The sequence below is a fragment of the Lepus europaeus genome, chromosome 1 (genome assembly GCF_033115175.1).
Source record: "Lepus europaeus isolate LE1 chromosome 1, mLepTim1.pri, whole genome shotgun sequence".
Lineage (NCBI taxonomy): Eukaryota > Metazoa > Chordata > Mammalia > Lagomorpha > Leporidae > Lepus > Lepus europaeus.
Genome location: NC_084827.1, coordinates 28,161,996 through 28,188,431, shown reverse-complemented (window position 1 = coordinate 28,188,431; position 26,436 = coordinate 28,161,996). Strand labels below are relative to the sequence as shown.

The following is a 26,436-nucleotide window of genomic DNA, read 5'->3' as shown; positions in this document are numbered from 1 at the left end:
CAATTTTCATTTAGGCTTTTATGCCCCCTAGTGGGTATATGCTAGTTCTGCAGTTATTTGCACAGCATTTCCTTAGTGCAATGTTAGTTCAGACTCTTTATATGGACAACATAAGGCAAATATTCAAGTCATAAGTTTTAAATATTATTTAGGTCATAGCATAATTTAATAAAAAATCTTATGATTTAGTCAAAAGTATTAATTAAAAAAAAACTCTTTTCAAGAAAATGCATATAAAGTCACACATTATCATGGAGTCCCTAACCCAACTGAATATTATCCACGGATTCCTTAAGAATTCATCGACTCCAGGCTAGAACTTTCTAATTAGGGTAGGGATCCAATGGCTTCCCTTTTCTTTCTTTTTTTTTTTTTTTTTTTTTTAACGAGTAGAGTGGACAGTGAGAGAGAAAAAGGTCTTCCTTTTCTATTGGTTCACCCTCCAACGGCCGCTGCGGCTGGTGCACCGTGCTGATCCGAAGCCAGGAGCCAGGTGCTTCTCCTGGTCTCCCATGCGGGTGCAGGGCCCAAGCACTTGGGCCATCCTCCACTGCCTTCCCGGGCCACAGCAGAGAGCTGGACTGGAAGAGGAGCAACCGGGACAGAATCTGGCGCCCCAACCGCAACTAGAACCCTGTGTGCCGGCACCACAGGCGGAGGATTAGCCTAGTGAGCCGGGGCACCGGCCATGGCTTCCCTTTTCATTTAGTAGATGCTCAGATTACTACTGTGATAAACAATGGGGAAAGTTTTTTTAAAAAATCACTTGCAAAAATTAGCTAGTGCCGCTGTTTGAGAGTAATTGAGACACAGCTTGGGACTCCTGCATCCCATTTCACAGTGCCTGGGATCACAGTGCCTCACTCCACTCTCCATTCTAGCTCCTGCTCATGCAGACCCTGGGAGGAAGTGAATGATGGCTCAAGTGCATGGGTCCCTGCCATGCACATGCAAGATGCAGAATGAGTTCCCGACTCCTGGATTCAGCCCAGTGCAGTTCAGGCCATTGCAGCATTTGGACGGTGAAATCAGCGAATGGGAGATCTCTCTCGCTTCCTCTGTCTCTTTTCCTGCTTTTACAATAAAATAAATATTAAAAGAATAAACAAAAGAGTAGCAGCTCATAATTTTGCTAAAACAGGTAATAAGACAATATTTTAAAAACTGTACATGAGATAATGAAAAACTATTCTCAAGCTAATAGAACTGGGATACTAAAGTGATACAGATCCTCCAGGCAAGAGAGGTAAAGAGAAAAAAATCAAAGCAGTTTTTTAAGCACACATTGATTTTAAAATGTCAAAGAGAAATCTACCTGTTGTTGAAGTAATACCAGGGCCCCTCTGGCAAACAAGTTCTACACCACAAATGGTTATCACATAGCAACACTTAATAAATCATTTGCAGGGCCAGCCTTGTGGCTTAGCAGGTAAAGCCGCTGCCTGGGACACCACTGTTTCGAGTCAGGCTGATCCAGCTCCATGCTAATGGCCTGAGGAAGCAGCAGAAGATGGCCCAAGGATTTGGGTCCTTGCCACCCATGAAAGAGACCCATATGAAGCTCCTGGCTCCTAATTTAAGACTGGTCAACTGCTGGATGTTACTGCCATCTAGGGAGTGAACCAGCAGACAGAAGATTCATCCTCTCTCTCTCTCTCTCTCTCTCTCTCTCTCTCTTTCCTTCTCTGACACTTTGACTTTCAAAATAAATAAATAAACCATAAAAAAGTCATTTTGTACTTACAGATATTGTACCTTCTACAAAAACTACCCCTCAAACTTTGAACCTTCCAGAATACCAAACTGATGGCAGAAAATCCATGAAGAGCAAAGCTTCTGAGACCATGAGGGTTGTAATTCTTAGTAACAAAGTGATCCAGCTTCTAGGTCAAAATAAATTTTCTTAGACCTCTAGAGCTAGCACTCAGTTTAAAGAGAAAAATTCAACCCCCAAATCAAGCATTAAAACATACATGCACGCACACATTTAACTAATGGCTTTCACTAGGATATCAAACATATCACTTCCTTTCATCTGACATTTTTAATACTTATTATTCAAATACTTACACTACAAAATATTGACTTATGTCCTATATGAAGTCTTTATTTTAACATGGTACTAGTTACAATACAGTTTTTGTGGAACTTGCACTTGCCCTGTACAATGTGCAGGATACTGCTGGGCTTCTGTGCACCTGCACAGGATCCATTCATTCTATTCCTTACACCTAGCAATTTACGACTTCTTATTGTAGAAAAAGAGAGAGAGAGATTGAATTACAGGAATTGTCAAGGTTTATTTTAAATCAGCATTTTTGTCCTGTTGTATGAAGATCTCTTAAACCTTTGCGATTGTTTGTAAATGCATGGTTTTTGCTTTTTCTCTTAATATCCATGGGAAATAGTCTCACAGATGGAAAGTCATACTTGGACTGGGGCGATTTGCCCTTAAATAACATTTCTCCTTTATCAAATGAACCTACATTTATACTCTTCAAATAAAAAGAGGAGAAAAATAGAAAGTATATGAATAGCACTGGGAAGCTAGCAATATTGTGTTTGCAGACTATGTAAGAAAATTCAAGGAATTATTTCTCTGCTTGAGATCCAAAGATAGCCAGGCTGTAGCCATATGATTTCTGGAGAAATGCCAAACAGGAAAAAACTGAGTACAAATAAATAAAGTTTGGTTTATATAATGTTATTTTTTTGTGATTTTTTTTTTTTTATTTCAAAGGCAGAATTACAAAGAGAGAAGGATGAAGAGACAGAGAGAGAGAGATTTCCCATCCACTGGTTCATCCACCAAATGCCCACAATGGCCAGAGCTGGGTCAGACTGAAGCTGGGAACCAGGACCCTGTTCCTGTCTCCCACATGGGTGCAGGGCCCCAAACACTTGGGCCATTTTCCACTGCTTTCCCAGGAGCATTAGCAGGGAACTCCTTGGGAAGGGGAGCAACCAGGATAAGAATAAGTGTTCTTGGCTTATGGGACCCCAGCATCGCGGGCAGCAGCTTAACCCACTACGCCACAGCACAGGCCCCATCAATAGACAGATCAATAGATAGAGCTGTTGGCCTGAATTAACCAAGTTTTATTCACTTTTTGGCATTAATAAGTAGAGTATATCCCAGAATTCAAGGATTTTGCATAAATATTTTGGATAATATTTGACAATGAAAATCTTCAATAACTAAAAATTCAATCTTTTTTTGAGAATTGGTCTTACACCCAAAATAATTTTAACAGATGGCAAACAAAGTCATTTTAGACAAGAAGTCATTTTGGGGCTGTTTGTGCAAATTTAGAATTAACACTCTGGGTTAATGGCAGCTCTGCTTTGTACATTTAAACTAATAACATATGGAAAGGGAGCATTGAGCCAGCAGAGATGTCCAGGAGGAAAGGGGAGCAGAAACTGGGGTGAGCCCACTAATAGAGTGAGGAGAAAAAGGATGGGAAAGTGGCCATGGAGAGGAAGTCTGCCTTTCAATTAACAAAGTGCAAGTCACTCATTATGGAAAACTTTGTAGTGATTATTCGCCAATATTATCTCATCTCCCTGTTTTCTTCTGTTTTAAAGAATTCAATATTTATTTCATTTGAAATAAAATCTATTCCTTGTAATCTTTTAATCCATTTTATTTACAGAAAAAAATATATATATATGGGAAAAACATCTACTTGAAGCTAAACAACATTTTTAAGCAATGTTTGTTTTTAAGCTTGTTTTGAGAACTTTGAAGACTAGAGATATAATATTAAATTCTGAAGAAAGACGAAACGGAATATGTAATGCTACTTGGCTTACTATAAAGTTCAGAACAGAGAATGAGAGGGAAAGGAGATGTGTTTTTAAGTGAAATATAAAGTATCAATAGGTAACTAATATGCTTATGATAGCAGTAATCATTAAAATATTACAGATTTTAGGAATACTTTCAATGTTCAATGAACTACAATGTGTGTAGCTTTCCATTCTAAGCCTTTCTGTGCACTGAGTTTCACAGAGATATGATTCCCAAGGAGTACAATGATAGTTTTTTTTTTATTTATTTAGTTTGAATACTAGTTAAAAGTTCCTTTCTTGGGATCACATAAACAAGACTAGTGTCTGCTAATAATAACTGATAGAATTAAAAAGGGAGAGAATGATCCAACATGGGAAGCGGGATACACAGCAGACTCATAGAATGGCAGATGTCCTAAACAGCACTCTGGCCTCAGAATCAGCCCTTGAGGCATTGGGATCCAGCTAAAAGCCCATGAGAGTTTCTCAGGCATGGAAAGCCAAGACACTGGCAAAAAAATAAATAAATAAATAAATAACCTAAATGAAAGATCTCTGAGTGAGATACCAGCGGAAAGAACAGGCCATCAAAGAAGGAAGTAACTTTCTCTGAAGGGAGGAGAGAACTTCCACTTTGACTATGGCCTTGTCTAAATAAGACCAGAGTTTGTGAACTCAAGAGGCTTCCATAGCCTTGGCAACTCATGACAAGAGCCTAGGGTGATTACTGACGCCATAAACAAGAGTGTCAATTGTTAAATCAACAACAGGAGTCACTGTGCACCTTCTCCCCATGTAGGATCTCTGTACTTAATGTGTTGTACTATGCGAATTAACAGTAAAACTACTACTCAAACAGTACTTTATACTTTGTGTATCTGTGTGGGTGCAAACTGTTGAAATTTTTTACTTAATATATACTAAACTGATCTTCTGTATATAAAGATAATTGAAAATGAATTGATGAAGAATGGGATGGGAGAGGGAGTGGGAGAGAGGTTATGGGGAGAAAAGCCACTAGAATCCAAAAGTTGTACTTTGGAAATTTATATTCATTAAATAAAAGTTGAAAAAAAAGTTCCTTTTTTAACAAAGAAGAGCAACTGGTTTTGCCAGCAAGATATTACCCATGTCTGGAATGCCCTGTGCCCAATTACAAGTTTGCAGAGAGTACTTTTTTCCATTTCTCCAGATCGTTCCTAAATCAGAAGAGAGACAATACAGATAACTTCACAACAAGCATGATTCAAACTATGTGTTCTTCATTATTCTGCAACAGAGACAATTAGTGAGATATGTATAAAATACTGCAAAATATCAACTGCAATCCAATCTTAGAAAGGTGAGGGGAGCAAGGAGCTGAGCAAAAATGTTCATCTCTAAGGAATGAAGGTGGCAGGAGGTGCTCCTAGGGAATGAGCCAACTACTCAGACAGTCTTTACGTGAATAATCGCAGAACAGCCCAGACTACCTGAACACCCTGTGCTGCTTCCTGAGTTCTCTCCTCCTCCTCCTCCCTCTTATCTCACAACAACAGTGCCCTAGGGGACCATCCTAATCGACTTCAATGCAGGAAAGCTCTCTACCCAAGAGTAAAAAGATGAGACAAGGTATGCCTGCAAATGAACACTCACTCCCTTTCCTCTCTCCACCATAATCACTGCCGTAGCGCCCAGCCGTCTCAAGTGCTCACCCGCGCTCTGGATTATGAAGGAATTCAGGATTACAAAACAAATATGGTAGAAGTAAATAATAAATATCATTTTACATGATGTAGATTAGCATAGCTTTAAGATATTAAACCACATATATATATATATATATATATGGTATCTATATATATAGATGCCATATATAGATGTCTTTTCTTTTCCCTCACTGACCCTTATGCTAAATTTTTTGGCTTTCAGCAAACTGATTCATCTCCTCACCTTTCTTAATGTATTCAAATAACTACAAGTATTCAGGGATTGCCAACCCAGACATAGTGAACCTGGAACACAAGACAAATTTAATAAAGGGGCCAGCACTGTGGTATAGCAGTTAAAGCCAACTCCTGCAGTGCCAGCACCCGATATGGGTGCTGGTGCAAATCTCAGCCACTCCACTCCTGATCCAGCTCCCTGCTAATATGCCTGAAAAAGCAGCAAAAGATGGCCTAAGTCTTTGGGCCCCTGCACTCACGTGAGACACCCTGAAGAAGCTCCAGCTCCTGGATTCTGATCAGCCCAGCTCCAGTTGTGGTGGCCACTTGGGAAGTGAGCCAACAGTTTGAAGCTATCTCTGCTTCTGCCTCTTTGTAACTCTGCCTCTCAAATAAATAAATATATTTTTTAAAAATTAATAAATACTAATTTTTTAAAAAATCTCTTTAGAAAGGGGCAAGAGAAACTATATGCTGGATTCATTTGGTGTTCTTATATATTTATATTTTAAAGGGCTTACTTTAATTACATCAACTCAATGTTTGTCTTCTCTGACCACAAGTATAATGGATTTTGATTTACTTTCCATTTTAAGGAACACTTTCTAGGCCACACTCAAATTCCTTTGTTTACAGCTGTGTGCATGTATGTGTATGGGAGTGTGTGTGCACGTGCTAGCCTCCTCCAGAGCCTACTGCATAATCAGTGCAAAGGGAAAAAAGATATTTATAAAATATGAATGGCACTCCATGTGAACTGTGGCCAATATAGAAGTTGGCTCCTGTGTGCACAGCAGTGTATAAAAAGAAGCTGACCTTCCAAGCCCACTGACATCTCTATATTAAGAATGTCCTCAAGCCTTTCTGCTCAGCCTCCCTAAGTTCCTCTAGTTGTGACTGTTTCTTCACCAACATAATAATCAGATGACGATTTAGGTTTTCAGATGTGCTACAGAAGGACATGGCATTCCAGGTCTTGGGTTATTATTTTTTTTTTTAACCATAAGTTAATACTGCCAATTCTGGTACAAATTTTATTTTTAGTGAATTAGGTCAACTGCTGGTTACCCACAAATACCAACAAGAATGAGTAACTGGGCCTTCATAGCAGAAAGCAAAGCTGAGAATGGGTTTACAAAAAGCGGTGCTACTCAATATCCCCTTCGGCCACTCTCAACAACCATTTCAAAGGCAATTCCTCTCTAACTTGAGAAAATAAAAAATAAAATTTTTTAAGCGATGTATTTATTTATTTGAAAGTCGGAGTTATACAGAGAGAGGAGAGGCAGAGGTGGGGGGGAGGGGTCTTCCATCCACTGGTTCACTCCCCAATTGGCCACAGCTGCCAGAGCTGCACCAATCTGAAGCCAGGAACTTCTTCCAGGTGTCCCATGTGGGTGCAGAGGCCCAAGGACTTGGGCCATCTTCTACTGCTTTCCCAGGCCACAGCAGAGAGCTGGATGGGAAGTGGAGCATCCAGAACTCAAACCGGCACCCATATGGGATGCTGGCACTGCAGGCAGCAGCTTTACCCCCTATGCCACAGCAGCGGCCCCCCAAAATAAATTTAAAAATAAAATATCACATGTAAATGCATATACAATGAAAGTAATCAAATGGGAAAATATTATAGGGATTACTGGGGAGAAATGTCCTAACACTGCTGTGGGTTAGATATCTGGAATCAACTTCTTGGATGGAGGCATTTAAGTGACAATGTGAATAAAGATGCTCTGGGGGCTGCATGTGCAAACAGAAGCCAGATGACCACAGTGGTCAGAAGAGAATGAGTTTGATCAAGTGTGGTATGACATATAGGCCTTTGGAGCAAAAGGTGAGGAGTTTGAATTTTAGTTTCAATTCCATTAGCCGGATTAAGCGAAGCAGCAACTATCCGATTTCCAGTTCTTAAACCATAACTCTGGCTGCTGTGGTGGCATGAATTGTAATGTGGCAAACATAGAGAAAAGAGTTCAACTGAGACAATGCATCTGTGCCTCTGGTGAGACATGGCGATGGCTCAGTTTATTGTTATAACATGCAGCTTGAGTAAGGAGATTCAGACGCGATAGAGTTTTGTGTGGTCAGAAACAAGAAGACTAAACAAGGGATAAGATGACATCAGGGATGCAACTCTCTCCGTTTTGGTGTGAGCCACTGGGTGGTTTGTGGCTCCACTTAATGATAGGTGGCAAACTGTGGGAGGAATAGTTTTGAGGAGTGAAGAGGAAACTAGGGAAATGAGGCTTCATTTTGGCTAATTTAAGTTTTCATTGACTGATAGAAGTCCAGGGTTAGAAACAGACTAGCTCACTGGAGATGGAAGTCTGATCCTCAGGGGAACCATCAGGGCTATTGATGTAATTTAGAGTGTCAGCTGCCTAGACAGAGTTTTAAGCTATGGGATCAGATGAAATCACACAGGAAGAGCATTTATACGGAGAAGATTAGGAGACTCAAGCCTGAGATCTGAATTACTCCAAGATTTAGAAATCAGATCAAGAGAAAGGAAGCAGAAAAGATGTTAGAGAAGCGCAGTCAGTGAGGTAGGAAGATAAGGAGAGGAATGTTCCATATGGAAGCCAAGAATGGAAACAGGTTCAAGGAAAGAATAGTCTACTAAGGAGATCAAAATGAGAGATTGGATAAGATTATCATGGAGAAATGGCCGCTGGATTTCACAAGGTTAGTGGGGACCTTGAAAAGGTTAGTTTTAAGTGATTACATAACATGAAAGGAATGTGATATGCTACTATTTCTACTTAAATTTCATAACCAACCAAATGTTGAAAAAATTAAGTGGAAAACTGTGTTATCAAGTCTATAAATTCTACCATAGAAAGAGTAGTATTATATAGAGTTATGCCATGTCATACAAAGGACAAATTGAAAAGCTATCATTGCATCATTTGCCTTAAAATAGTTTCCAAACCAAGAGACTTCTGAATGTTAGCATTTTCAAAAACGTTGAAAGGTAAATTTTATATTCAGATATTCATGTCTGAAATAATGTATATTATAATCATAAAATAGAAATAGATATGTTCAAAAAGTTTGACTTAAAGCAAAAAAAAATTTGTAATAGGTAGACATGTGTTTCTGAGACTTCAAACAATATATATTTTTTCTCTAACACAGGTATGGTGATATGGTACCAAAAACCATAGCAGGCAAGATTTTTGGTTCCATCTGTTCGCTGAGTGGTGTCTTGGTCATTGCTCTACCTGTTCCAGTTATTGTATCCAACTTCAGTCGGATCTACCACCAAAACCAACGAGCAGACAAACGGAGGGCACAAAAGGTGTGTATTCAAACTGTGCAACATTAAGCTTTAAAGTGCTTCTATTTAGAGTAATCTGAACTTCTCAATAGTGGCATCAACCAGGATCAGCTAAGTTATTCTACAGTACAAAGAAGCAAGAAATATTTCTCTTTCATGCTACAGGTCCATGACTAGTCCGCAGGTAGAGGTTTATTTTGACCACATACTTCAAAGTATGGGTAAAAGACCTGACAAATCAGATTGCCCCATAAAGCCTCCCCTGGAAATCGTCTATGCCCATCTCTGCTTGCATAAGCCAAAGCCAATCCCATAACCAGTGTCTAACTTTGAAAGGGCAGAGGTATACAACTCTATCATAGTGCCAGAGACAAAAAGTAAGAAATATTTGCTGAACAGCATTAGCAATAGTAGTAAAATAAAAAACAAGATTTTTGGCAAATTTTACTAATATCAGATTTCTACTTATGATTTAGTCTTTGTCCATGGAAGGTCAAGTTGATGTAGAAGAGGGTTATTGAAGGATATCAAAATGTATTTCAGATATTCTACGCAGTTAACACAAGAACTAGAACTATTTAATCATTTGCATGTGGTTCTTGTTCCTGGACCAGCAGTTGGCCATTTCTCTGGACTGTGCACTACTAATTAATTCTTCTAACACTAAATATGGTGCATAATCATTTATGAAATGGGGAAAGTCATGGATTAAAAAATGCAAATATATACAAATTTGTATTAACATCTAATCATATTAACAGTATTTAGTACTGTGTGTCAGGCACTCTTCTAATATTTTTCAAAAAATACTTCATATAATCATCAAAACTCTAGGAGTGGGGTAACATTATTATTCTCATTAATTGGTGGGAATCCTAAGGTACCCCCAAAATTGAGCAGTTCCAAGGTCACATACCTACGGAGTTGGAGAAACACTATTCAGTCCAAGTAGGTCTGGTTCCCCTCAACACTACAATCAGCTGCCTCTCAGAAAAGCTGATTGAACGTTGATGTTTTCCCCTCCCTCATTCTTTGTCAAAATTGTCACCTTGAGAGGCAGGATCTTTTGTGCTTAGAAATAAACTTGGAAGTATCTTTTGTAGCTTCCTCAAGGCTTATAGTGCAATATTTTCTATGGTCTTTGTGGCCACTATATCCTTGTCCTTATAAACAATCCCCAAACCCCTCATTACCATGACTAACATGGAATCACATTCTGGTTAACGTGGTATAACTGTAAACTATCACGAGAGATTTTGAGTCAGTTCATGCCTGGTTCTGTAGGTAATTCTAGAATAGATTATAAATTGCTTTTGAACAAGGTTGGTCTCTTTAGTTAAAAAAAAAAAAAAGTCACATAAAGCAACTAACTGGGAAGTTCATGTTAATCACTCTGTTACACAGCATTGTCCAGAGAATTTATTGGTGTCTATTGCCAGAGATCCTCTTCCTCTAGCAAAGAATCATTTTTTTCAGCCTTGTATCAGTCTTGTGATTATTTGCTTCTACTTCTGCTACCCACTCTGACCCCTTCAGACTTAGGGAATCTGGAACCTACTCCATTTCTATCAATCTCTGATAAGGTCTTAATTAAACAGTGGCACGTGGGTAAATATACCAGGAAACTGTGGCACCTCTCCCTCACCTCCACTATTGGTAATGGTTATAGATTTATTTACTCATTCAGTTGTTCAGTAGACATTTATTGAGTACAGTATATTTGCCACACTGAAACTGAATTGATGCAGCGGCAGGTAGTAGGGTTAATATCTTGAAGCAAGGAGCCTACCGTGTTTTAAAATGCCCACCTGTGATGAATGCCCACCTGTGAGTAATTATCTTGCAATAATGGAAACAGTAATTGTAACTTAATAACACTAGCAACAACACTTTCTAGAGCTTCTAGTGTTGGGTGCTTTGTGTGTCTTTATTTAGAATATACACAACCAATTTACAGAGGGGGAATTATTTCCACCCTACAGATGACTTGCACATACTCACACACCTAGTAATTAAAGCCCCAGACAAGAAATTTCTAACTCATTACACCAGTAAATCTTTTAGGTTTTTCCTGCAGATAATTCTAAATACAGTAGGTTTTCAATTAATGAGCCAAGCTACAGTGCAAGTCAATATTTTACTTTTCATATGATGATTTTGACATTTACACGGAAAGATGTCACTGATACTCAGCCTGTCATTTATCACACCCTACTGTGGTGATACTCAACATTTATATTCAGTGAAATCATCTGCAGAGCTTGTTTTGAACATAAATTAGTGGGCCCCACCCCCAAAGCACCCTATTCTGTAGCTGTGGATTACAGCCTGCCTATCTGACAATTTGCATTTCTAACAAGTTCGCAGGTGATACTGATATGCTAGTCTTGGGACAACACCTTGGAAACTATCACCTAATACATTTAGCAATGTCCAAATCACAGGGTTTTTAAATGTAATCCTAGAATAATGAAAATGCAAGAGATACTTCTTAGCTAGACATTTTTTTTCTTTGAAGATTTTATTTATTTATTTATTTATTTATTTATTTATTTATTTATTTATTTATTTGAAAGGTAGAGTTATAGAGAGAGGGAGAGATAGAAAGATCTTCCATCTGCTGGTTCACTACCCAAATGGCTGAAACTGCTGGAGCTGAGCCAATCCAAAGCCAGGCGCTTTTTCCTGGTCTCCCATGTGGGTGCAGGGGCCAAGCAGCTGGGCCATCTCCCACTGCTTTCCCAAGCCTTACGCAGAGAGCTGGATCAGAAGAGAAGCAGCCGGGATATGAATCCACTGCAGATGGAGGCTTAACCTACTACACCACAGTGCCAACACCCCTAACTAGATCTTGAGAGTAATCCTATATTATCTATTATTAAAAATAAAATCTTGGGGGCCAGCACTGTGGCATAGCAGATAAAGGCACTGCCTGCAGGGGCCAGCATCCCATATGGGTGCCAGTTCAAGTCCTGGCTGCTCCAGTTCCAGTCCAACTCCCTGCTGATGCATCTGGGAAAGCAGCAGAAGATGGCCCAAGTCATGGACCCCTGCACCCATGTGGGAGTCTCAGATGAAGCTTCCGGCTCCTGGCTTCAGCCTGGCCGAGCACCAGCTGTTAAGGCCATTTGGGGAGTGAACCAGCGGGTGGAAAACTCTTTCTCTCTCTCTCTCTCTCTCTCTCTCCGCCTCTGCCTCTCCCTTTTACCTCTCTGTAACTCTTTCAAATAAAATAAACAAATCTCAAAAAAATAAAGATAAAATCTCCTAGATTCTACCCCAAATATCTAGGTATCTTGTTCTTTTATTTTCTTATAGCCTAATAGCCTGGTATTATCAACATCAAGGGAGTACATAATTCTGCATATCCACTCTGTTTCAGCCTTACTGAACTAGCTCTGCTCTTGTGTCTCCTCTCCATCCCTGCAAGTCCTGATGTAGCCACCTGCAAATTTCTACTCAAGGTTCAAGAGTTATGTCAAATACCATTCTGTATATGAAATTTTTTCTGGACATTGTAGCATCACTAATTATTCATTCTGCTCTTCTGCAATATTCTGCATACATTCTATTATTAAATATATGGATATTATATCATACTTCCCCTGAGTGCAGCACCTGGCATACAATAGGCCTTCCTATTTTTGCAATGAGTGAAAGAACGAGTGTATGAACAAGTAAGGCTTGTTCACCTTGACAGAGGCTTCCGTGACTAGAGGACACTGAACATTCAAAAGGCCAATTATAGGCCAGCACCGCAGCTCACTAGGCTAATCCTCCGCCTGTGGCGCTGGCACCCTGGGTTCTAGTCCCGGTTGGGGCACCAGATTCTGTCCCGGTTGCCCCTCTTCCAGTTCAGCTCTCTGCTGTGGCCCGGATGTGCAGTGGGGGATGGCCCAGGTCCTTGGGCCCTGCAACCACATGGGAGACCAGGAGGAAGCACCTGGCTCCTGGCTTTGGATCGGCGCAGCACGCCAGCCATAGCAGCCATTTGGGGGGTGAACCAACGGAAAAAGGAAGCTCTTTCTCTCTGTCTCTCTCTCTCTCTCTAACTCTGCCTGTCAAAAAAAGTTTTTAAATATAAAATAAATTTTTTTAAAAAGGCCAATTATAAACAACACTAGGAAGCATAGTTTTGTCTGTAATACCCTCTTGACCCTCTTCCATTTCTTCCCTCTTATGGCACTGTCATTGCTTTTTGCCTTCCACTGATCCACATCCCAGCACTGATTCTGCCCAGCCCTGACATCTCCAGAATTAACCAAGCTCTAGAGCCATTAATACTGCACTGTCTCCTGTTGAATTCCTTTAACTCTTTTTATTATTGTTTGGCACTAACTTTCCTCATTACAAGAGTGGCCCTCTTGCTTAGCGAGTAGAAAGCTTCCAATGAAGTCTTAATGTATGAAGCCGATGAGGCTTGATTTGCTGCCTCTACCTGCAGCACTTTGCTAAACCGTCAATGAAACAAAGAGCTGCAAGTGGAGCTTCCAATAAGCATGGTACAGGAGTATGTGTGCCAGTATTTGAGACATGAGGAACTGTCTAAGATTAACCAGGGAGAGAGGCTTTCTCCCCTCACTTTGAAGGTCGCTTTACTTTCTGAAAGTATTGAAAATATTTTGTGATTTGGTAACAAGATGGTCCAATCACTTCCCTCCATCTACCTCATATTTCATTTAGAATATGGCTGCCCATTTAAGGGAATCCTGATGTCGATAATGCTTGGCTTAAAGATCTTTGTCTGATGGGCTCCCAGCCTCGGTTTCAGAAAATGCACTGTGAAGTTTATAATATAATTTGATGTAATTAAAAAACCATCTCCTTGCTAAAAATCATTGTGTTCTACTCTACAGCATTCAGCTTCACAATAAAAGTTCAATGTCGAATTAGCTAGAGAAAAATTGCATGCTCTTTCCGTCTATGATCCTTGCAATGAACATCCACGATATATAGTGGGGATCCCAACAGCAAAGAAATCTGTTTAGCATCTCATCATTTTCCAGCCTTTCAGTTACAGCAGAACTAGTCCTAGTTGGTTGCTATATTATCTAGTAGATGTACTATTCCTTGAAACCAACATGGGCAAAATCAGAATTTATGAAAAAATTTGGGTAAATAGGAAAAGATGGTGCTTATGACACAAAATTAGGGCCTCTCACTCTATTTCTTAAAGCAGATAAATAATTGGAAAATAATGGCAAAGGTCTTATATAAACCCTATTTTTAGCTAAAATGTTATAATCTTCTTTTGTTCCAAGTAGGCTAATGTAAAGTATGTGCTGCAACCTTACTTTAATTCTCATACTATTTTCTGGTACTTTGCCATGCCAAGAAGTTGTGTTTCCTGCAGGGGTAAGAGCAGGGGAGTGGAAGGAGCATATTTCCTCTTATCAGCAGCTTGTTTTCTTTTAACCTCCCGATTGCACAGCCGGAGTTGCCAAGATTGTCATACTAAGTAGGTCAGAAGTAAAGTGATTTTCTAAAACATCTTTGTAAAATAATTTCCCTCAATTACCTGCTGCAACCAGAGATGTAATCACAGGCCATAAAGGCTAGCATTCAACAGACATTTGGTATGGTACTCCACAGGACCAATTAAATCAATTAGCTTGTACAGTATTGTAGCAAAATGAAAGAAAAACCGTGATTGAAATTGAGATGGAAGCTTCTTTTTCTAACACAGTACATGAATTAGCCAATACGGTTATTCTGTCTGGAAAACATTTCTTTTTCCCAAAGCTTAGAACTACTGCTAGAGTAAAGATTGTCATCATATGTGGGCTTTGCTTTATAGGATGAGAAGTACACAACATTTTCTTTTGCTGGGCAGTATTTTTTGGTTAATGTATTTGTCTCATTAGTGGAAGAAATAATGTTTCCTGATGCTGTAGTGAAATGCTTGGAGAATGACACGAATGAACTAGTAACTGTGATATTGCCAATGTCATTACACACAGTAGTTGCAAAAATAAAAGGAGTTGGAAAGAGAGAGCAAGGAAGGCAGGAAGAGAAGGAAACAGAGACAGGAAATAGGGAGGGAGGGAGGGGTGGATAGGAGAGAATCAAAGGGAACCAAAAGCGCAATGAATTTTCCAGGAAATCAAAGACATTTTAGGACTAAAATTTCAACAATAGCCCTTTTCTGAAAACCAAAATGTAAACTGCTTACTTCTGATTATTAGACCAATTCTAAGTCTTTTCCTAATATGCTTGTCACTTGCCACTGGTTTTGTTTTTGCTTTTTTTTTTTTTTTTTTTTTTGACAGCAGAGTTAGTGAGAGAGAGAGAGAGAGACAGAGAGAAAGATCTTCCTTTTTCCGTTGGTTCAAACCCCAAATGGCCGGTGCGCTGTGCCAATCTGAAGCCAGGAGCCAGGTGCTTCCTCCTGGTCTCCCAGGTGGGTGCAGGGCCCAAGGACTTGGGCCATCCTCCACTGCCTTCCTGGGCCACAGCAGAGAGCTGGACTGGAAGAGGAGCAACTGGGACTAGAACCTGGTGTGCCGGCGCTGCAGGCGGAGGATTAGCCAAGTGAGCCACGGTGGCGTCGGCCTATTTTGGTTTTGAGTCTGGCCTGGAATTTTTTGACTCTGCAGCACAGCTGTTGGAGCTAAAAATTTTCTACCTTCCAACAGAAGTCACTGGTGTTGTCTCAGTATTTTGAGTGATCTAAACATACTGCCAACAAAGAATTAAAATGTCCACTTTTCCAGTCAATTATGAATATGATCTTTGTACAAAGTGTTATTTTAACCTGAAATCAACACATAGGAAGAATGAATTTAGGGAAGGAGGGTGGAGTTAAACTCAGAGGCTAGCATAAAGCTATTCCGAGAGCCTCACACTTCTCAGTGCTACTCTCCACTAATGCAGATGAAAGGGCATTCTGCTACAATGACTGTGGAGGGAAGTCTGGTGAAAACTGTTAAATACACTCAGATCAGTGCAGCCCTGCTCTATATACTAACCTACCCTTTTTGATCTGGGACTAATTCTACTTTCAGCAATTTATCCAGCAGATAAGCTTATCCTGATATGCAAAGCAAAGGGTGCTTCAACACCACTTGATTAGTAGTTGTAACTGAATAAATGTTTTGTTCATACAGTGGTATATTATATGCCCATCAAAAATGAGCTAAATCTAACTGTGTATGTATGGAAGGAGGTCCAAGATATACTAACTGAAAGCAATTACATGCAAAATAATGGGGCCAGCCAAGTTGTTGTGCAGCAGGTTAAGCCACCTCCTGCAATGCCAGCAACCCCTATCACAGCACTGGTTCGAGTCCCAGCTGCTCAGTTCCAGATCCAGCTCCCTGCCAATGCACCTGGAAAAGCAGCAGAAGATAACCCGGTTCTTTGCACCCTGCCATCCATGTGGGAGATCCAATGGAGTTCCAGCCTCCTGGCTTGGCCTGGCCCAGCCCTGGAAGTTGTGGCTGGGAAGTGAAGCAGCAGATGAAAGATCTACCCCTCACTCCCTTCTCTGTCACTCTGCCTTTCAAATACATGAAAAATTTAAAAATCTTTAAAAGAAAAATAAGTGCAAACCTTGTTAAAAGTGCTCTCCCAGTGGAGTAAAAATACATATGTATACACTGTTGCATAAATATACTTTCTTTCACATGCTTAGCAAATCTCTGACACGTTCCTAGAAATATTACCAGTCATTAACTCTGAATCAAGGAATAGGACAGCTCCAAAGACAGAGACCTCCTTGGGGGTGTGCATTTTTGTAGAATTACAAATTTTTGTGAGATCTATATATTCATTTTCAATTTAGAATTTAGATAATTTTTTAAAGATTTATTTTTATTTATTTGAAAGACAGAGAGAGGTAGAGACAGAGAGAGAGGTCTTCCATCCGCTGGTTCACTCCCCAGATGGCCGCAATGGCTGAAGCTGCACCAATCTGAAGCCAGGAGCTTCTTTCAGGTCTCCCACATGGGTGCAGGGCCCCAAGGATTTGGGCCATCTTCTACTGCTTTCCCAGGCCATAGCAGAGAGCTGGCTTGGAAGAGAAGCAGCTGGGACTAGAACCAGCGCCCATATGGGATGCCAGCATTTCAGGCCAGGGCTTTAACCTGCTGCGCCACAGCCCCAGCCCCAAAATCTAGATAATTTTAACATTTTTCCTTAAAGAGCATTCCCCAGGCTTGAGGTGATTTATCTTGGTTGTTTAGAAAGTGGGGGGGGGGAGATCTTTGAGGGCTGAGAAATGTATTAGATATACATCATACAAATAGTCACCAAGACTCCCTCTGACAAAAAGACGTACAACATCAGATCTGCCATAGGCCAGAATACCAAAATCTGGCTAACCAGCCAGTTTGCTCAGTAAGACCGCTTTGGCAATTTCACTGTTTCTGCAAACAGTTGGACTACCCTAAATTCTCTAAATTGAAGACACATCATCCGTATGAAAACTGCTTAAAACTTAAAAATAATTTTGCAAAATTCCATACATAGACTTACTTTGTTCTTCATTTCAAAAAATAGTGGGTGCCAGTGTTGTGATGTAGTGGGTTTAAGCCATTGCCTGTGACACCCACATCCCATTTGAGTACCAGGCGATTGCAAGCATTTGGGGAATGAACCAGTGGATGGGAGTTTCTCTCTCTCTCTCTTTCAAATAAATAAAATACTTTTAAAAACGAAGATTGAGATAGAAATTGGATGAGCATTTCACAGTCATGTGAACTGCGCCGGTAGATATAGCACATAAATTCAGGGATTTTTTTTTAGTCCATGTATTTAGAATTGGATCTACTTTGACTAATTTAACAGGATGAATGCAGAATTAAAATTTTATATTAAAAGATGTAGCTACAGCTTAATAGTGGTTATTTATTTATTTATTTATTTTGAGAGGCAGAGAGAGAAACAGAAAGACATATGGGGGAAGGGCACATTTGGAGATAGGAACTAAATCCAGGTCTCCCATGTGAAATAGGAATTCAGTACTGGAGATAGGATCCCAGGTAGTACTGGAGCCATCACTACGGCTTCCATGGGCTGCACTGGCAGGAAGCAGACCCAGAAGGAAAAAAGAAAAGAAGGAGGGGTGGGGGAGGGAGGAAGGAAAGCTGGTAGGCCTACAACTGGTTTCTGGAACTTAGTTACTTGTTTTCAAAAGGACATTAGCTTAAGAGAAAAGGAGGTGTAGCTGATTTGCTAAGCTACATTCTTTTTCAGTTCATTATGTTTTCTCTTGACACAATTGAAAGAAACAATAACAAAGTAACTTAACCATACTGTAAAGATTCACTTTAATTAATCCTAAATGCATTACCCAAATTTAAGGTAGTCAACTGTAGCTATGCTTATTATTATCAGGTAGTCATCTTGATACATATTAGCTAATGAAAAGTGCTCAAAAAGGAAAAGAGGGCTCGTTTTTATTAATTCTATGTGAAAACCTGAATTACTTTAAGAAATATGTATGCTGACATTAGGATCCTCCAGAGTGCACCCACTCTTTTAAGGAAACAATTCCTAAGCATTAACAGGATACCTATTTTTCTTCTCCTGTAGAAAGCTAGACTGGCCAGAATCCGGGCAGCCAAAAGTGGAAGTGCGAATGCCTACATGCAGAGCAAACGGAATGGTTTACTCAGCAATCAGCTGCAGGTACAGCCAAGCACTGCACTTGTTTCTAATGCTCAATTTACTGGTGTATATCGATTGAGCTCTACCTAGCCATATCATTTTATTGTGGGTAATTATGAAAATGGCTCCTGAAACAACGCAAGTATCATTTCGTTTTAGCTTCTCCCCGTACATTTCAGTTGGCCGTAGGTTAGACGCTGTGCTATGAACTATTGCCAATGACTCATGATGCCTGTTCGTGATTGGACAATGTTTTTGCACATCTCATGTTACATGGCAGGGGTGAAAGATGTGCAATAATTCAAAGGCTGAATTCTTCTTTGTTACAAAATAAATTAAGTTTCTTAAAATTCATTTGGGTGAGGAGGGGTTGAGGAAGTGACAGGATGGCTTATTTTCCTTCTAAGTGAAGGGGGAACACCATTCGGTGTTATGAAGGCCACATGGTATGTGTATAATTTGAGAAACTTTACATTTACCTCAAAACTTTCCTTTCATGTTCAGGGTTCCGGTCATCTTTTTCTCCCCACAAAATAGCTGCTGTATAAGTGAGCATGATAGTGCTTTTATGACGATGCAGTTACTAGGTTAAGTTTTTATGCAAAAATAATCATTCTGAGGTTTACAAAGATAGTTGGTCATTGAATTGGCAAGAGAGATTGCAATGTTCAATTCAGGAAGACACGTCTGAAGGATAAGATGGCTAATTTGATGAAAATGTAAATGCTGATCATCCAAGTTAGAAGCAACTGTACATTTGTTCCTATTTAGTTAAAAAAAAAAAAAAAAAACCTGACATTTAATCTTGGAAAATAGGTCAGATCTCTCTGTGGAAAATGTAGCTGAGGTTCTCATTGTTTGCAAATAAAATAGAAAGCCGTTCTGTCTTCTCTGTGTCCACAGTCCTCGGAGGAGGAGCAAGCCTTTGTTAGCAAGTCCAGCTCCAGCTTTGAAACCCAGCACCACCACCTGCTTCACTGCCTGGAAAAAACCACGGTAAGGAGACAGCACGACTGCCTGCCTCTGCATCCAGCAGTAATTCCATGTGCTTCTGTGCGTACTGATGCTTCCAAGCATGATTTCACTGTTACAGGGAAACATGCTAACACACACACACACACAGCATTTGAAATCACTTTGAAAGACTATGGTCATGTTTCAACATGGTAGGTATTTTAGAGATTTAGTTAGGATGTTTCATTCTCAGTGGTTACCTAAAGTCTAGTCTACATTAAATGAAGATGGAAGTTGTCTTTCAATAGCAAATCTATAAAAAGCCATTTTCCTTGATTCTTAAAATGCTGGTAAATCAATAAAAAAGGAAATTCAAGTGTTGCTGACATTGGATAAAGAGAATATGAATAGTGATTAAAAAATAGAACACAAGAATATAAGCAATATTTTCATTCATAAGTGTAATGAATAAGAATAGATAATAAATACCATACATTCTCGTAAGAAGATGACACTTATGTGCTCCTGAGTGTGAAGGGATCTGCATCTCTCCACTTCCAAACACTAAGTCAGACCTTCGACATAGCAAAGGCACCCATTCTCTGGCTCTCTTGCTCTTGTCAGGGTCACAATCTGTGACCACACAGCAGAACAAAACTTTCACAATCAAGTCAGTTCACACACTCCCCGATATCAATGATTTGTACTCTCGATTCCAGTGCAGTACTCATCTGTTTATTCTTTTACCTAAATAGCCACTCAAGAAATATGTATTCCTTCCTTGCTACGTACCTAACAATGAGCCAGGTCCAAAACACACCATGAGCCAAGTGTGGCCCCCGTGACCACATAGCTTCTGTTCATGGGGCAAAATACAAAGCCTGTTACTGGAGGAGGACAAAGTCCTGGAACCCACAGTGGGATGGGACACATGGCCATGAGGTGGCAAGCTCAGACAGACCTTCCTGAAGGAACTTGAGGCCTACAGACTTCCTAGGAGTTCAGTAAGCAAATAAATGAAGGCACTAACGTGCTGTTGTGTATCTGAAGAGAGGCAAGTATGTGCCTATGAGGAAATACAAGAGCTTGAGGTTGGCCGGAAGGAGAAAGTGTAGTTGGCGTAAGAGATGGTAGAGAGAAAAGCAGCAGCCAGGTAATGCTGGGCTGTGGAGGCAAGGGAACAGTGTTGATCTATATCTGATGATAAGAGAAAAATTCGGCCGGCGCCGTGGCTTAACAGGCTAATCTTCCCCCTTGCGGCGCCGGCACACCAGGTTCTAGTCCCGGTCAGGGCGCCGGATTCTATCCCGGTTGCCCCTCTTCCAGGCCAGCTCTCTGCTTTGGCCCGGGAAGGCAGTGGAGGATGGCCCAAGTGCTTGGGCCCTGCACCCGCATGGGAGACCAGAAGTACCTGGCTCCTGGCTTCAGATCAGTGAGATGCGCTGGCCGCAGTGGCCATTGGAGGGTGAACCAACAGCAAAAAGGAAGACCTTTCTCTCTGTCTCTCTCTCTCACTATCCACTCTGCCTATCAAAAAAAAAAAAAAAAAAAAAAAAAAAAAAGAGAGAAAAACTCTTTAAGCATTCCAAGTCACAGTTACATTTGTGTTCTTAAATAAAAATGTAGAGAAGGCTATAATTCATTAGAATAACTCTCTGAAAGTTAAATGACATATTAATGACAGGATGCATTATCCTGTCTTTTTCCTCTCATTTTATTTTCCTTTTCCTATTTAGGACTTTCCTTGTAATAAAAAAAAATTAATTTAGTTTAAATTGAGTGATCTACAAAGTAGATGGTAGCCAATAATAAAATACTTCTTTACTTCCAATCACCAGTGAGATAAATTAGACTCCCATGCATTGTAATTTTGACTATGTGTTTGAAATGTGCTTTGGAAGAGAAGAAAACAGATCATGAATGTTTTCTGTGCTATATTTCCTCTTTAATGTTTAACATGAAATTCAGTCTTATCATATCCTCCGGACTTTAAACAAACAGTAGAATGTTAAATTCCATGTATTTCAAAATGCTTGCCTCAGCAAACAAATGGCAAAATGAGTAACTTAAAATATATTTCTTGTTAGCCAGCAAACATATTCAACTGTTATAGTATTTTAGAATGAGAGATAGCTAAGTGGAATCCAGTGAGTGCAAAATCTTCCATCAAAAGACTATTGACCCCACACAAGTAAAAGATAGTAATTGATGTTGCTCTGTAATAGTTGATAAAAAATATAGTTTTCCCTCAGATCTCTGAGATAAAATCCTTGCATAGACATTTTATTAAATATCTTAAAAGCCAAATGTATATTGTGTTCCTATAAAATACAAAAGGTGAAATGATGCCCAGTACCGCTCGCTTCTGGGCTGGTAGTGAGGAAGATAGAAGCAGAGAAACCCTGGCCCCGGCAGGTGTTATGACTAGAGTCAGTGATATGTTGCAGCATTGAGAAAGGAGGCGACAGAAAGTCAGTGCTACCCTTGAGTCAGACACAGGGACACACCTGGCAGATCAATGTATTCCATTCAGTGCTAAGTCTCATTTTTCTATAACTGAGCATTTTTGAAGAGCATATAAGGAAGCAAAAAGGATCATAAGCATCTTTTGCTAATGAAAAAATGTTTTCAATCCCACATGAAATATTTGTTAATATAAGAGATCTTCAAAAAGTTTGTGGAAAATAAATATGAAAAAAAAATAGGCATGGATTTCCAAAAGTTTTAGCAACAAAATGACTCTTTTAATTTTTTATCTTAATTCCATTTTCCATGAACTTCGTAAGGTCCTTTCATATATAACAGACAATCAAACTAACTTGGGACATATTATTAAGATATTCTTATTTCCATAACTTCAATCTGCCTACAAATGTGAACTTAACAAAATTGTGATAGTCTATATATAGACATGAAGTCAACATGTATATGTCAAATCTCTAGGTCCAGCTAGAGTGATTTTCTTTCCACACAAATGCCAATAGAAGTGGTTTGGATATTCTAATCATGAAAATGGTGCTCCTGGTTGAATCCATTATAACTATCCATGGGCATATTTAAGTTTTTAAAATAAAGCTATGTATTTCCTTTTTTAAGTAAAAAAAAAAAAAAAAGGTGTTTCTCTGCTTTCTTTACATTTTCTTATCACTGTTAAACAGAATCATGAGTTTGTGGATGAACAAGTCTTTGAAGAAAGCTGCATGGAAGTCGCAACTGTTAATCGGCCTTCAAGTCACAGCCCCTCTCTCTCTTCACAACAAGGAGTCACCAGCACTTGCTGTTCACGACGACACAAAAAAACTTTCCGCATTCCCAATGCCAACGTATCAGGAAGCCAGCGAGGCAGTGTGCAAGAACTCAGTACCATTCAGATCAGATGTGTGGAGAGAACACCGCTATCTAACAGGTACCCGAGGTTAATCTGTGCTGTGTACACACAGCTATACTGGTTCATAAGTCACCTTCTGCAGTGACGTTTTACCTGTGTAGCATCTAAGTCTTTGCTCCTAGGAATTAGAGACAAAACTGATACTGAAACAGGTAGGAAAATAAGTCTACTGGCATACCCCAAAGTGATCAAATGAGCAGTTGTATCAGTTTTAAGAATAGGAAGAAGGGGGCAGGCATTATGTGAGAGCAGGTTAAGTCACACTCTTGGATACACCTGCATCCCATAATGTCATGCCTCTGTTTCCAATCCAGCTCCATGCTCATGCTCCTGGGATGCAGTAGATGGTGGCCCAAGTACTTGGGTCCCTGATATCCACATAGGAGTCCAGAACTTCTTTCAGGTCTCCTAACTTCAGCCTGGCCCAGCTCTAGCTGTTGAGGGCATTTGGGGAGTAAATCAACAGATGAATGAACTCTCTCGCTCTCTTGCTCTCAAAAAATTAATAAGTAAATACTGCAAAGAAGAGTGAAAAGAAGAGAAGGTTGATCTGGTACATAAAAATATGTGTTATCACTTCAACTCCACTTTTTCTTTTATTTGAACAAGGACTTCTATACTAAGAAGCTCATCCTGTAAATGCAAATAGCCTGAAACTATAAACAACGCTACTAAAAGAGAAAGTGTAATCAACATCTATATGACTGAAGGTCATTCAATAGCACCTAAAAATATGTCAACACAGTCAACAAAATGGTGAAAATTAGAACTAGGCCTACACAAATTTCTTTATACACATACAGTATTGACCATAAAGTTACTTCTGGCCACAGACATAAAGGTCAATTCAATTAAAAATAAGTAAAATACAAAAATTTTTTCATCTTGGATTAGTTATGGGCAATTTTAGTGAAATATTTATTCAGATATTTTCTCTTTGTTTTTCTGTGTTCACTATTTGTTTTCACCACAAACACACATATGTAATAAAAAGTAGTACATTTAAACTATAGATCATTTTGAGTTGCTCTTTAGAGTAACATATTTTTAGATTAATAATCCATAAATTTTCATTCTTTGTTGGTATTCAGTAGTATTTGCTGAAAACCTGGATGAAAGTCTGAATTCAGGCTTTGTTTATTTACATAAATTGGATGACCCTGGGATCCAATGTTAATATTTGGAGTAACAAAAGTATCTCTTTAACATACTTCACCTCTGCATTGTTTCACATCTAATACATAACAAAGCAGAAAAAGGAGAAATGTTTAGGAAGAAAACCTTAGGACATGAATATGTAAATTGCTTTTCTTCTTTCTTACACTCTTTTATCACAGAGTATAAAGTTCATGTAAGAATAGCACTTGGGAAAACCTTGGAGTATTTTTTTAAGGAAATTTATTTTATTTGAAAGTTGGGATCACAGAGACATAAAGAGATGTCTTCCATCCACTAGCTCTCTTCCCAAAAGGTTGCAACAGCCAGGGCTCAGCCAAGCCAAAACCAGGAGCCGGGAACTCCATCCAGGAGTGGCACAGCCATCATCTGCTGCTTCCCAAGATCATTAGTGGGAAGCTAGATTGGAAACAGAGTTGCCAGGACTAGAACTGGCACTCTGATATGGAATGTGAGCATCCCACTGCACCAGGATGCCTGGCCCAAACTTACAGTATTTGATTAAAAAAGCTTTTTTGAGGATTTTTAACAGATAGCCATGATAGAGGTGAAAACTTTGAGGGCATTATACAAGGGTTCTCTGAAAAGTTCATGCAAATGCTTATTAAAAACCAGGTGTGGATTCCAAATTTTTTATACCAAAATAATTCCACTTTCCCATGAACTTTTTATAGTACCTCAGATACCCTAAAATGATATAATAATAATATTCTGTGCTCAAGAAATCCAGATAATAGGACATTTTCATAATGGTTTCTCAAAACCTTCAGAGTTCCTATCTTTTTTTTTTTTAATGTAAAGTTTACCTTATTACTTTTTTTAAAGATTTATTTATTTATTTGGAAGTCAGAGTTACACAGAGAGAGGAGAGCAGAGAGAGGTCTTTCATCTGATGGTTCACTTCTCAGTTGGCTGCAATGGCCGGAGCTGCGTTGATCCAAAGCCAGGAGCCAGGAGCTACTTCTGGGTCTCCCATGCAGGTGCAGGGGCCCAAGGACTTGGGCCATCTTCCACTGCTTTCCCAGGCCATAGCAGAGAGTTGGATCGAAAGTGGAGTAGCCAGGTCTTGAACCGATGCCAGTGTGGGATGCCGGTGCTTCAGGCCAGGGCGTTAAACCAATGCGCCACAGCACCAGCCCCAGAGTTCCTATCTTAAATTATTTTACTTTGTTCAACTGATGATATCCAAATCTTTCCTGATCTTCTCTCTTGTATTTTTATAGAATACACTTTGTTTGAGAAACAGTTGATTGAACCAAACTGAGTTGGCTTTAGAAATTTATTTAATGGTATGAACTAATATTCATGTCAATATATATTAAAAGTTGAAATTTCAGGGTTTTTTAATTATGGTCATTTTTCTTACACATTTAAAATGTTATTTATAATGATTAGAATATGCATTGCTCAATTGTATGAAAACAAATTTAAATAAGCAACTGATTTCATTAAATCGATATTTTTCTCATCAGCCGATCCAGTTTAAACGCCAAAATGGAAGAGTGTGTTAAACTAAACTGTGAACAACCATATGTGACCACAGCAATAATAAGCATCCCAACACCTCCAGTGACCACACCAGAGGGAGATGACAGGCCAGAATCTCCTGAGTACTCAGGAGGAAATATTGTCAGAGTGTCTGCTTTGTAAGACAGTTGGAAGAAGTCCAAGAGAATTTGAGCCCTGGCTGTGGAAAGAATCTCAAATGTAGAAGAAAGAAGAAATAATAAACCATTTGCAAATTAAGACAGCGATGGAAGAAGGTTGGAGTGAAACAAAAACAAAGCTTCCAACCTTGAGGCTGTGAATAAAACCACCAAATGGCATTTCCAGACAGAGTTTGACCTGTTAGAGGAATATTCTGTGACCCTTTGACTTTGCGAATGAGCACAATGAAATGCCGCCTATTGATGCTTCTTATGATCAGAACTCTTTTTTAATAAAATAAATCTTTGGACCTAATGTTCCAGTTGAATGCAAAACAAAAAAATATGGAGAACATTTTGATAAAAATTTTTCCTGTTAAAACCATGAACATTGGCAATGATGAAGATTATTCCATCTAAAAAAAAAAAAAAACTCATACAACACATTTGTATTGACTGAAAGAACCATCATAATGCATGCTAGAATTCTTTGGAGCAGTGATCTCAGTTTCCTTATGTTGTCTTCAGAATAGGCATGATAAATTATAATTGTAGAAAGGGGGAATTCTGTGCACTTACAACAAGCTGATTGTTCATGTTCCATGGTGGGCTGTAAACTCCTTTTAGAACTTCAGTGTTTCTCATGGGGATGCTCATTAGTAA

The 26,436-nt window shown here is 39.4% G+C and overlaps 1 protein-coding gene across 3 annotated transcripts in view; it reads left to right on the top strand.

Annotated features, from left to right (window-relative positions):
• KCND2 (potassium voltage-gated channel subfamily D member 2) overlaps positions 1-26,162 on the top strand; it is a 521,688-nt gene extending 495,526 nt beyond the window's left edge. Inside the window, exons 2-7 of one of the 3 annotated variants that reach the window (XM_062198520.1) lie at positions 8,859-9,021; positions 18,535-18,645; positions 19,525-19,605; positions 22,350-22,374; positions 22,684-22,969; positions 25,600-26,162. In XM_062198520.1, the coding sequence (XP_062054504.1) occupies positions 8,859-9,021; positions 18,535-18,645; positions 19,525-19,605; positions 22,350-22,374; positions 22,684-22,969; positions 25,600-25,777 (844 nt within the window). In that variant the 3' untranslated portion in view covers positions 25,778-26,162. Of the gene's footprint in view, positions 1-8,858; positions 9,022-18,534; positions 18,646-19,512; positions 19,606-22,349; positions 22,375-22,683; positions 22,970-25,599 lie in introns of all 3 variants that reach the window. The other 2 variants (XM_062198521.1, XM_062198522.1) reach the window with 2 other exon arrangements.
• Positions 26,163-26,436: the final 274 nt, after the last annotated feature.